The sequence below is a fragment of the Perca flavescens genome, chromosome 7, assembly GCF_004354835.1.
Source record: "Perca flavescens isolate YP-PL-M2 chromosome 7, PFLA_1.0, whole genome shotgun sequence".
In the NCBI taxonomy this organism is placed as follows: Eukaryota; Metazoa; Chordata; class Actinopteri; order Perciformes; family Percidae; genus Perca; species Perca flavescens.
The window spans coordinates 32,693,561-32,706,269 of NC_041337.1; the positions used below are offsets into that span (position 1 = coordinate 32,693,561).

General features: G+C 42.9%; 1 protein-coding gene across 1 annotated transcript in view; it reads left to right on the plus strand.

Annotated features, from left to right (window-relative positions):
* The window catches only part of ap4b1 (adaptor related protein complex 4 subunit beta 1), a 31,643-nt gene that overhangs the window by 13,875 nt on the left and 5,059 nt on the right, over positions 1-12,709 (plus strand). The window contains exons 7-10 of the mRNA XM_028583801.1: positions 3,305-3,416; positions 5,883-5,966; positions 6,093-6,196; positions 12,284-12,491. Of these exons, the coding sequence (XP_028439602.1) occupies positions 3,305-3,416; positions 5,883-5,966; positions 6,093-6,196; positions 12,284-12,491 (508 nt within the window). The remainder of the gene's footprint in view (positions 1-3,304; positions 3,417-5,882; positions 5,967-6,092; positions 6,197-12,283; positions 12,492-12,709) is intronic.

Sequence of the window (12,709 nt, forward strand, 5' to 3'; positions counted from 1 at the left end):
TACGTGTAAATGTAACGTTATTTTCTCGGGGAAAGGACGCCGGGAGGCGGCCGAAAAGGTCGCTCCATAAGCCGGGAGGCGCCCGCGAGGCGGCCCGCTGGGGACCCGCTGGATGAGGCGGCCGAAAAGGACGCTCCATAAGCCGGGAGGCGCCCGCGAGGGACCCGCTGGATGAGGCGGCCGAAAAGGTCGCTCCATAAGCCGGGAAGTGCCCGCGAGGCGGCCCGCTGGGGACGCGCCACAATAACGGGATGGCGGAGATTTGGTTTAGGAATAAACTTACGGGGAAAGGGCGCCTTAAACGCCGGGAGACGTGCCGCGGATTTTCGGCTTTTTATATTACTCCCTACGATTTTTCGTGCTGTGGCCACAAAATACGCTTCACATTTACACGAACTGCCATGAGTTAGCTCGCTAGCTTTACTTACCTTGGAGCAGACATATGTAGCTAGCTATGATTATTAATCTTCGAGGCATTTAGCTGTGAGTGAGGTCTCCCACATTGCTTAATCCATTTTCGGCATCTTTCCGCTTGGGTCTTGGGCTTTGGAAAGGTGAAAAAAAACGTCTCCTCCCTCTAAACTTTTGGGGTACCTGGTGTCAGACTTGCAGGTGCCATAGGCGCATCGTTTCACCATCTTGCTGAAATCGCAATGTTTGACGGGGGTCCTTCTCCTTAGTTACAGTTGCTGAGCTAGGATTGGAGAAGGACCGTTCGAGGGCGGGGTTTTGCGAACGGTCAATTGTCTGGATACAATATAATGAAATAGCCTAGGCCAAAGGTTTTCACAATGGGGGCCGGTAGGTTGTGCAGTAAAAATAAAAGGAAAGAAAAAACTAAAAATATTCCAAATTATTATGGGTACTGTTATAAAAGTATTATTGGTAGACCTAAAATGGGTATCTTTATAAAAATATAAAACTGGCAGAGTAGCCCTGCAGCCGATTCAACATGTAGCTATAATAATAATAATAATAATAATAACAGGCGCCAAAGCTACCCAGTGTTTTCTCTATAGGACCTGTACATGTAAGCCAATAGTAGTGTGTGAACGCTATTGAAGGGCGGGTCTTGGCGTGGCCATAGTGGGATTCGTAATATCGCGGCCGGCGTGGAGTTTGTTAGACAATGAGCGGAGTAGTTGAAGAGCCTCGCTAGCTTCAATGAGTTTTTGTTGATAAAGACTATAATGACTTCACCAGAACTGCTGATGGACTTGTCGCAATTTTCATTGCACTAACGTTATGGAAATTACATTTACGATAGTAATGCGGAGACTTGCTGCTGAAGTAGGAAGTCTTTCTGGACGTTGCTTTACCTCGTCAAGACATGGATTATTACATTTTAATTTGCTTTACTGAAAGGAAAATCGTGTAAAGGCATGAGGTAAGCTGACAACATGTTTGGGGAGCTAACGTTAGCTGGTGAAAATGTGCGGCTGGTCTGTTAGGCTCCGTGTTGCTGGATGTGGCTACTGTTGATTTGTGTAACGTAACTTTACTCTATGTGTAACGTTACAATACTTGTCGTTAACTTTAATTTAACTGAAAACTTAACACAGATTGAGTGAAATCAGCCGCAGCAGTCAATGTATGTATGTCAATATTAACGACGTGTTAAAAAAACTGTTATAACGTTAGCGTTACTAAATGTCTTATTTGAGGTAAAAAATCAATCAACTAAAACGATGTTTGCTGTTCATAAATGAGCTAGCTAGCAATCACCACTAACTGACATCTCAGCCGGTCTGTTAACAGTTGCTAGGCAACATAACTAGCTAGCTAGCTAGCTAACTTTTCTGTATTTATAGTTAAAAAAAGAAGACAAAAAATACTCTATCTACTCCTACTGACGTGTGGAAAGTGATGGCAGCCTCCTGGTCTCTTTGGTCCTTCTGGTAAAGCAGTTAGGTGCTGCACAGCTGACAACCATACTTGCTGCCATAGGTGACAATTGTAAACAGTACCCTAGTAAGATGGCGGACATTTATGCCATAAATTATGACGTCATGTCATATCTATTGTTCTATATCTATGGTTAAGACACTACTTGCCTTGCTGGTGTGACGGTGTGGCTAGGGGAGGACTTGATGGGGAGAGGGCGGCCGAGCAGGATGGTAACTCGTCACTTGTAACCGCAATACTTAAAATGTCCTCCTCCTGCTCCTTGGAGCGTTTCTTGCTGAATTTAGATGAAAACAAGCTGCTTCGCTTTGCTTTGCGTTTCATATTAGCTAGCTAATAGCTACACTCTGTGTCTGTCTCATTGAGCTTGCTTGAAAACCTTGCGCACAAACGTCATTCATTTCATTGGATCACTTGCTGGTGACGACGCAGCCTGTGGGCAGGCGGGTAGAAGCCGCTGATTGGCTGAGAAGCTTTCACTCAAAGCTTTCCTCAGGCTGCTTATTGGATGAACTGCTAGATGGGTCAAAATGGGCGGGCCCGAAGCTAAAATGACCAATGGTAGCGCCGCGGGTGGTGGCAGGGCGTTCTGAACTCTATGGGGGACTCACTTGATTCCTCTACCTGTTCCACTCAATGGTTCCACTGTTAAAAATAGCGGCGCAACTTGGTGGGCGTTATCCTGGTAATTTCTCTGCGTGAGAAATACAAGGTGTGGCGTGTGAGCGTGTGAACGGGTTGAAATGCGTGTGTCTCACGCCCAATGCGTGAGACTTGAGAGCCTTGCTTTCACAAGAAAGCACCTCTCTGTCATCATGTTGCTTAGTGAGCAACAAATACGGTCTCCCGTAAAATACTATAAATACTGTAAAAAATACACATATTACCCATGATATAAACAAATACTTAAATGGGAGAAAAAGAGAAATAAAGGGACCAGTGATTACAAAACGTATGCACAGTCATTATTGCACACAGTCTCTTATCACCTCACAGCAGCTTTTAGGCACATTTCTGTGATTTGCTAGCAGACGGTGGGGGCGGGACTTAAATGCGCTCTGTCTCTATAGCAGTATTCAATCCAGGACTTCATTTCATTTAGCACCCTTTTATGACTTTATCACTTGTTGTGATATGTTGTTGTTTTACTTTATTTTATTTCTCCCCTTTCCAGAAACCACACTCACAAATGCATACTCAAACCTCTAACACAGTGGTGGTCCTGTACATCCTGTCAGGCCACTTGTTCAGCAATGACGTTTTCCTAACTGGAACTGTAGTGCAGTTCTAAATGGCTGGTGTAGCCCCCTTTAACATGCAGCGATATCTACACAGTTTCTACCCTGTACTGCCAGAAGCTACTTTAATAAGAGTAAAGCCAGTACTGTTGTGTTTGCAGGTGCTGGTGGAGCTGGTGAATGATGAGAATGTAGCAATGCTACTGGATGAGCTGAAAGGATACTGCACTGATGTCAACGCCGACACTGCCCAGGCTGCAATCTCAGCTATAGGTAAACACACGCACACGCACACACACACACACACACACACACACACACACACACACACACACACACACAGTCATAACGTCATGGCTCAGTGTCTCGTTTGCAAGACACACTTCCAGGCAGTCACTTTTTTATATACTGTTTTTCTTCTAGCTCACAGTAGCACACCCTTAGGCCTCCTGCACACTGCCTGCGTGGCGTGATCGTGTCAGCTGCGTGGCGTGTCCGTTTTTATTTCGGCTCCCATGTTAACAGGTCAGAGCTTACACACTGCCTGCGTGACACGCACGTCTCGAGCCGCGCCGAAAACACGTGCCTGCTAGAAATAGGACCGACAACTATTTTCACCCGACATGGAAGCGTTTCCAGGCAAAATAGAATAGGAATAGATGTTTATATGTCATTATGACAAATACATTTAATAAATGACATTTTGATGTTTGAAAGGCTCTAGATTTTGAAATAAATGCAGTTATAAATGTAATTTAAAAACAATAATAATAAATAATTATCAGTTTTCAAGTATTGCACCTGTCAATACAGAACGAAATATTCTGGAGCCTATTTTGCCGTCAGTACTGCCGACGTTGTCTTTGCTGTAATCAGATCAGTATATATTTATGTTTAACATGAAGTATGCTACTGCTTGAGTGCAGGGGAAATGGAAAACCTACATGTGTACAGACAAGACTAGCAGCAGCCGCAGCAGCCGCAGCAGCCGCAGCCGCCGCGTCAGACACGTTTCTGGTGTGCAAAGAGTAGAAAACGCCACGCAGGCAGCGAGCAGGAGGCCTTATACTCACAAACATTTTGTTCATACTAATAGGATGACTCATTTTGTATCCTCCCCTGTGTTTGACACCGGTAAACCTCAGGCAGATTATGAGTCAGACGACATGTTTCTGTGGTTTCTGTGCTCGTCGATTCATTTCCCTTCTCACTTCACTCCCCTGTACTGCAAATATCAACGTTAATGTCCTTACATGCGCGTTGAACCACAACTAGAGATTGATAAGGAAAACAATCAGCTAACTTTCTCAAATTGGGTCAGCAATGTCAAGACTTCCACAATGCAAAAATTGCAAAGTTTTTGTGTTTTTCGTGAAACCGTATTGACGTGGGAAATTTCCGTATCATGACCTTTTATTTTAACTCGCGAGACACTGAGGTTGCCCTTATTTACAGCGTCAACAAGCAAGAGCGACAAATTAAACGCACAAACAAGCATAATTATTATTAACACTGAGATAGAAAGGACTGAAGGGATAAAAAAAGATAATTCAGCTAAAGCAGTGACAATGAGATGTGTAAAATTCACACAGGAAGCTCTTGTAACTTAATTTTGCGTCGTTCAATCTGCCTGAAACTTCACATGCATGATAAGAGTCCAGGACCGGAGACATCTCCACGTCCGTATTGACTCATGGTCATAGTGCCGCCTACTGAAAACAGGAAGTCAGCCTCAAGTGACGAACCTCATCCGATTGACATGAAATTGACATGGTGTGGTCTACACATGATGAGCAGCAACATGACATATAATTAGTGTGTGTTCTCTAGTGCCACATGGTGGAAACAGGAAGTGTTACCCGTAACCGGCTTCCCGCTATTGCCCCCGATGACGTGCTGGGAGGGCCCGTTCCTCGCCGCTTGCAGCTTTAATTTGAATTTAGAAGTCTTTTGGGATTCTAAAAACATAGGGGGTTTTTAAAGATTTGAAGCATTTTGGGCCTTTCTTTGTATAGGACAGTTTAGACATGAAAGAGGAGAGAGAGGGGGAATGACACGCAGGAAAGGGCCCCATGTCGGAGTCGAACCCGCAGCCACTGCGTCGAGGAGTAAACCTCTCTATATATGGGCGCCCGCTCTACCAGGTGAGCTAACCAGGCGCCAAAGATAGGGGTTTTAAGGCAGAATATGAATATGTGTTATGTTTAGAGTGCTAATGAAATGTTTAAGACCTTATCACCAAGTAGTGTGAGTGATAGACTTTCTGTGATTAAAGTCTAGAGGATGGATACCCGAACCGAGGCCGTCGGGTACCACCGCCGGGCCGGGTTCGGACAGATATTTAGAAATGATGTTCGGGTTCGGGTCGGGCTCGGTCACATCAGCGCAATAAGGCGTTGAACATTTTAAATTTAAAACAGCTTATTATGTAGGTGCCACCTGTGTTAACGTGCGCTTGTTGCGCTCATCTGTTGACATTTCCGAATGTCTTCCTACAGTTGCTTAATAAAAACTTTCCACACAAACAAACGTACGTGTGTCATCAGCATGAGAAACAAAAATGTATTTTAACTGCGTCGGGCTCGGACATAAATATCTTAATGCGTCGGGCTCAGGCCAGGTTCGGTTACTGCTCTGTCGGAGGCGGGCCGGGCTCGGACAGAAAAATGCGGCCCAATCCGCACTGTATTAAAGTCATAGTCTTACTGATGTGTGTTCTCCTGTGTGGGTTGGGCGCAGGTCGTATTGGACGGAGCTACAGCGACCGATGTCTGGAGATCCTCACTGGGCTGCTCGGGCTCAAACAGGAGCACATCACTTCTGGTAAAACTTGTTTCCCTGAACTAGACTAGCAGACTGTCAGTTGGCACCTGCTTTTCCACATTCTTTCACCACAACAACCGTCCCACTTACTCTATGTCTCCTCCCCTCTCCTCCACTAACACTCAGCGGTGGTGCAGACGATGCGTGACCTGGTCTGGGTGTGTCCTCAGTGTAGCGACACTGTGTGTTTGGCTCTCGAGGGCTGCGAGGAGACGCTGCAGGATAGCCAGGTCAGACCGGAGCCGCTGCACCGTCCACACACTGCTTGGATGTAGAAATGTTACCATGTCATACAAACAGCCACATTCTATACTTAAGTGAGAGTAGTAGTACCCCCTAACATGTAAAAAAATAAATGAAAAATGAGTCCTTTTTACAATTAAAATTCTGAATCTTAATCAGAATTAGAATCCGCTTTAATGACGTAAGTGTGAACACATACAGGGAATTTGATTCTGGCTTTTTATCGCTCTCAAAGTATACACACAGAAAAAGACATACGGCTAAAAACAAAGAAAGGTAAACATTTTGATACTATGTACAGACATAATAATAATAATAATAATAATAATAATAATAATGACTTTATTCAGGACACAAAAAGGAAGGTCCACAGTACAAGTTAAAAAACAATAATTACAACATAGCAATAAATATACAGTGTATACAAATAAATTAATAAAAAGTCAATAACTTTCACTTGAAATATACAAACAGGAGCGCCAATGTCTCCATAGTGTAGATGTATACCTGACAGAGCTAAAACCATTGTGGGCAAAAGCTTGTATAATTCTATTATCAGAGACAGACATTCTACACATGTATCGAAAAATAATACATACATTTTTATATTAAAAAAAAATGAAAATATACATATGCACATAAATACAAACACATGCAAACAAACTGCTCTATAAGGATTGTAAACACTAAGACAATAGGGCACTGAGAAAGTGCAAATGGATAAATACATTCCTGCAATCAAAATACTACTTGGTAAAAGTATTATCAGCAAAATGTACTTAAAAGTATCACAAGTAGAAGTTCTCATTATGCGGAAGGCTTCCTTTTAGAGTGTTATTTATATATTAAAGGGTTGAAGGCCTTGAAAAGCATTTTTCTCAGTCAGCTTCTGTGATGAGTGAATGGGGTCTTACATGAACAAAGTTGTAACAGTTTGGTTTATTTTAAACGTGTGGTGTTTTGTGTGTGTTCTTCTCGCTGGTTTGAAGCGAGTGGGGGTTAGTTGAAAAAAAAAAGCGCGTGTCACGCAGGCAGTGTGCAAGCTCTGACCTGTTACCGTGGGAACCGAAATAAAAACGAACACGCCTCGCAGCTGACATGCTCCCACCACGCAGCCAGTGTGCAGGAGGCCTAAGGGTGTGTTACTGTGAGCTAGAAGGAAAAACAGTATATAAAAAAAGTGGCGCACGCGTGTAGAGGTTTACTCCTCGATGCAGCAGCCGCGGGTTCGACTCCGCCCTGCGGGCCCTTTGCTGCAAGTCATTCCCCCTCTCTCTCTTCCCCTTTCATGTATTCAGCTGTCCTTTTCTCACACTAGTTTTATCCAATAGCAGAACTGTGTTGTGAATGTGGTGGATGTGGTTAACCTGCAAAATGTCACTGAAAGAGACTGCAATTGTTACAGGGCTTGTAATGCGCTGTAATGAGCAGGTTGTGAGAGAGAATGCTCATTCTTTTTTTTCAGTTTAGTTTTTGTTTATTTCACATAGATCACATAGATACACATCACATACATGTTTCTAATTAAAAAAAAGTGTAGACTGAAGCATTTGCTTATTACACTTACCCTTTTTACATTCTATTTGATTTATATTTTGTTCTTAGGTCCCTCAGAATCTTATCAGTCTTTCCAAATGTTGTGGTATTAATTTCTGTATGTTTCTAATGTTGCCATTCATATACACATTGCCATACATGCCTCACTTTTATATTTGTTTAGCATCTTCTTTTTTTAATATATATTTTTTTAAATCTTTGTAGCTTGTTACACATTTTCATTTCCTCATCTAAAAGATTCCGCATGTTTACTCCTTTTGCTGATCTACATCTCTCTGGAACCATCCTATTTTTTGACTTTATACATTATTTGCCTTGTTTTGGACTCCACCAAGTCTACATTTAAGTGTGTGTGAGTTTTTAAATAATCCGTTTGTTGGTTCATGATATTCTGCTCTGTTAACGAGACTTATTGCTCTCTTTTAAAAAAAAAATGTAAAAATAGGGTTAGTAATTGTTTTGTACGCGTTTCCACATATTTCCACACATTACGTAATGTATAGCAATATGTTTTTTTGAATATTTTATTTTAAAGTTTTTCAGGTTTTATGTAAACAAAGCACAGCGACAGGGAACAAAAAACAAAATAAAACAGCAAAAAACAACAACAGAGCTGCCAGATAAATTAAAAGTGTGTCTTGGATTAATGTAATATTGCTGTTATCTATATGGCCAGGTGTTATACAAGTTGCAATACAGTCAAGAGCACATCTCTACAGAAAAGGATTACATGTCTTTAAGATAGTCAATGAATGGTCCCCAAATGCTCAGAAAGCATTTTTGTGTTTTAGAGTTTCGAAAGCAAGGGTAGGTGGGGGATCCAGGAAAATCATTTCCTTTGCAGCAACCATGCCAAGCATTAGTGCTTCTTGTATCTCAGGCGAGTACCTGAGAGCATTCTCCGAGCACCCAAAGAGCGCCAGCTCTGGGTCAGTGTATAGCAATATTAAGGAACAGTACAGTATATGTAATGAATTAAATTCAGCACATCTTTTGTTTGGCATTAGAAGCCCTGTGTCATTTGCAGTCTCTTTCAGTGGCATTTTGCAGGTTAACCATAACACAGTGCTGCTGGTTGGTTGAAACCTTCACTTCCGTATTTGTTTTTTAATCACGCTATGGGTAGAAAGTGGAGGTGTAATAAGCGTGCATTTTGCAGGTAATACCCAAACACAGTGCTGCAGTTGTTTGCACTTGAACTTCAGTATTCAAAGCTAATCACCGTCACTCTCTCACTCGCTATACCACACCGCACTACACACACGCATGCACGCACACGCGCATGCCGGCCCTGCTATTAGATCAACGCACACACCAACACACAAGTATAAACTTCAGGCCACTTACGTAGGCCACGGCGAAAGCTCTGCGTGGCGCCTCCGCAGAACCATAAATCACGCTTAACACTGAAATACTCTGTAAGAAGTAAAAGTACAACAGTATTAAAATATTTGCTCTTAATGCAGAATTTTAGAATAATACGTATTAGATTTTAATTATTGAAGCATTAGGATGTTCATCACTTTAACGTTGCAGCTGATAAAGTGGGGCTAATTTTGATTACTGTATACACTGCATGGGAGCTTGGAATAGGAATACATGTGAAGAAAAGAAAGCTACTTAATTGGTGGTTTTCCTTTTGATGTTAATAATTGAACAGATCAACAAACACGGAAGCTGTATTGTTTCCTCTTCCAACGCTAGCCTTGCTTCTGTTTGTATATACGGAAACGGCACTTGCATTTAGTATTTATTTATTTTATTAAGATTATTTTTGGGGCTTTTCCGCCTTAATTTGACAGGACAGCTAGGTGAGAACGGGGAGAGAGAGGGGGAAGACATGCTGGAAATCGTCACAGGCCAGATTCAAACCCTGGACCTCTGCGTCGAGGCATAAATAACAAAGTAACAGGTTGCCATTTATAATAAATGTACCGTATTGATTCTAGGTGTGATTGATTACTCTTCACGATGGATTTCTTGCTCATAGAAGAAAATGAATGGCAGCTGTGTTTGTGCCAGTGTTAGTTTGGTGACCTCAGGTATCTGCTTGCATAGCTATGCCCAATTCGTGTCCTGTGGAGTTTTTACATTCAGCGGTTTTCACCAAAACACACACACACACACACACACACACACACACACACACACACATATATATATATATATATATATATATATATATATATATATATATATATATATATATATATATATACACACACACACACACACACAAGTTTGAGGTCACTTAGAAATTTCCACTCCATTCCAGACAGAATACCGGCTGAGATCAGTTGCATTGTTGTTTTAACCAGGGCAGCAGTTTTCAGATGACATTATGTGCTTACATAATTGCAAAATGGTTCTCGACTGTTGGAGAAAGAAGTGCTTGATCTTTAATGCAATATCTACATTGCCCATTATCAGCAACCATTCATCCAATGTTCCAAAAGCACATCCGGTGTACTAATCTGATATCATTTTAAAAGGCTAATGGAGAAAACATTGGAGAACCTTTATATAATACATGAGGTCTAATGAAAGTGTTGAATTGCATTGCCTTCCTCTTAAAACATTTGCAGAGATTTTTTTTTGGAAGAATTTGGAACCTACATTGTATACATTTGTGTTATCAGTCTTCTTCCCATCCTTCCGATGCTGATCAAAGCAACAGCGATAAACCATCAGCATGACCGTGTCTCACGTCACCCGCGTCATAGTCTCTCGCATTGCCAGACCTATCTCCACAGCGCTGTGGAGTAGGGTCTGTCTACAACACACATACATTCTAGGATAGAAGAAAAAAACCCTCTGGGTTTCTTTAGACCAATTACAATCGACCGCGACGGTGGTTCAGCTAAATAGTCTCGGGAAGGAATACCACATACAATATAAAATGAAGTTAACTGTTCACACAATACAGTAACCTGAGCTATTTAAATTAGCTTGTTACATGGTTAAACGTAATGAGTTCTTACCAGTGTGTCGCCGTGTGTACTTCGTCCACAGCAAACCCACCAATCGGTCCCGAAACGTCCCAGTTAGAGAGGAAATGCCCCAAACATCTTTCTCCAACAATCATTCCCCGAAGTGAACCAAGCAGGCCTGGCTTGTTGCACGATCCAAATTGTTTGTAAAACTTGCCATTTTCAGCGTGTAACTTGCTAGCTCGACGTTTGTCATTGTTTCCCGAAGCAAAGGGGTTTTGAGAACGGCATCACACAGAGAGCCACACCAGTCTCACTCCTAGCAGGCCAAAAAACTCTGCATGGATCCTTTTAAACCTGAGCAGAAAACCGATAATCCAGAGTAGAGCTTAGATCGGGCCCAAAAAAATCAAGCCCAACCCCACCCGAGCCCGTGCACGTTGTGTCCGAGCCCGGCCCGACACATTAACTGGAATTATGAGCCCAAGCCCGATTTAAACCCGACATTTTTTCAATACTGACGTTCTCAACTACAATTCCGAGTTGTTTGAACTACAGAAATCTGTTTAGAATTATCTTAATGAATAATGCAACAAGGACAAAGCATGTAAACTGCGCTGTTTGTTTATTCAGAATGATGGATCGCAAATGGATCCGAATGAAGAAACGTTAAAATAAACAACCTCCAGCCAAATAGTGTGGGTAACAGATCAAGGCAGCAGCATAAGCCGCTTTCCGACCAGAGGGATTTTTGCAGTTCCTAGAACATAACGTTCCTAGAACCCTTTTTTTCTCCTGTTCCGACTGGACCAATTTGGGGATTATTAAACTCCTCTGGCTGCAGTTCCTGTAACTTTCAGCTCCTACTTTATGGCAGGGTCTTTTCCCTTTTCCGCATAGTGGTGGTTAGATGGCTGTGTTATAATAACAAAAGGTCAGTTCCTATGGCCACTTGGCCAGTGTGAAAGCAAATGGCAAAACCAGTTTTTGGGGAGAGTAGTTAGTAGAACCGTTTAGAAGTGGACTGTTCCTATAACTACGTTCCTGTGTCTACTTGGTCGGAAAGAGGCTACAATCAAAGCCCTGGAACCATATAGGAGACTTTCTTGTCTCGATCACCTAATTAATACGGTCCTTCACCACGGTCTGCATGCCGACGCACTGGCCAACAACGCGCCAGATATAGGAGAGACCATATCTGCTGCTAAAGGACTATCTGAAATAATCTGGCCTGGTTGGGCAACAGTGCTACAGATGGGAGAGACACGATCTAGCACCGTTTACCTCACACTCAAGTTCGTGCAGGACATACTGTATACCCAGAGCTACGGGAGAAGCTGGAGAGGCATAGCTTTCTCTCCACCCAATTAGGCTAATAAAGTAATGATTCAAAAAAAACAAATGCTTGATCACGGGCCCGGCCTGAGGATAGCAGCGGGAAATATCGGGCCGGGTCGAGTCAAGTTTGGGCTCCGGCAGAGACTCTAAACTCTAATCCAGAGTAACCCCAAAGATCTCAGTGGGTGTCCTGGGCCTTTTTTTATACGTAGTCTCAATCCTCTGCTCATTCTCATTATCCTCCATTAGGGCAGGCAAGCCTTGCTGTGGTTGCTGGCCGTTTATGGGGAGCGAATCTCCAGCGCCCCCTACACCTTGGAGGTGTTCATTGACGGAGTGCGGAGCGAGGCCTCTCTGGGCGTCAAGATGGAGCTGCTGACGACCACCATGAGGCTGTTTTTGTGCCGGCCTGCTGAGACACAAGACATGCTTGGAAGACTGCTGCACTACTGCATAGGTGTGTGTGTGGGGGGGGAGTCCAGTATACTTGTGGGGTCCCAACAGCTTTGTGGGGCCACAATGCTGGACCCCACAAGTTTAAAGGGCTGTTTGAGGGTTAAGACTCGGTTGTAGGAATAGGGTTAGAATTAGGTTATGGTTAGGGTGAGGGTAAGGGTTAAGGTTAGGCATTCAGTTGTGATGGTTAAGGTTACGGTAAGGGGCTAGGGAATGCAT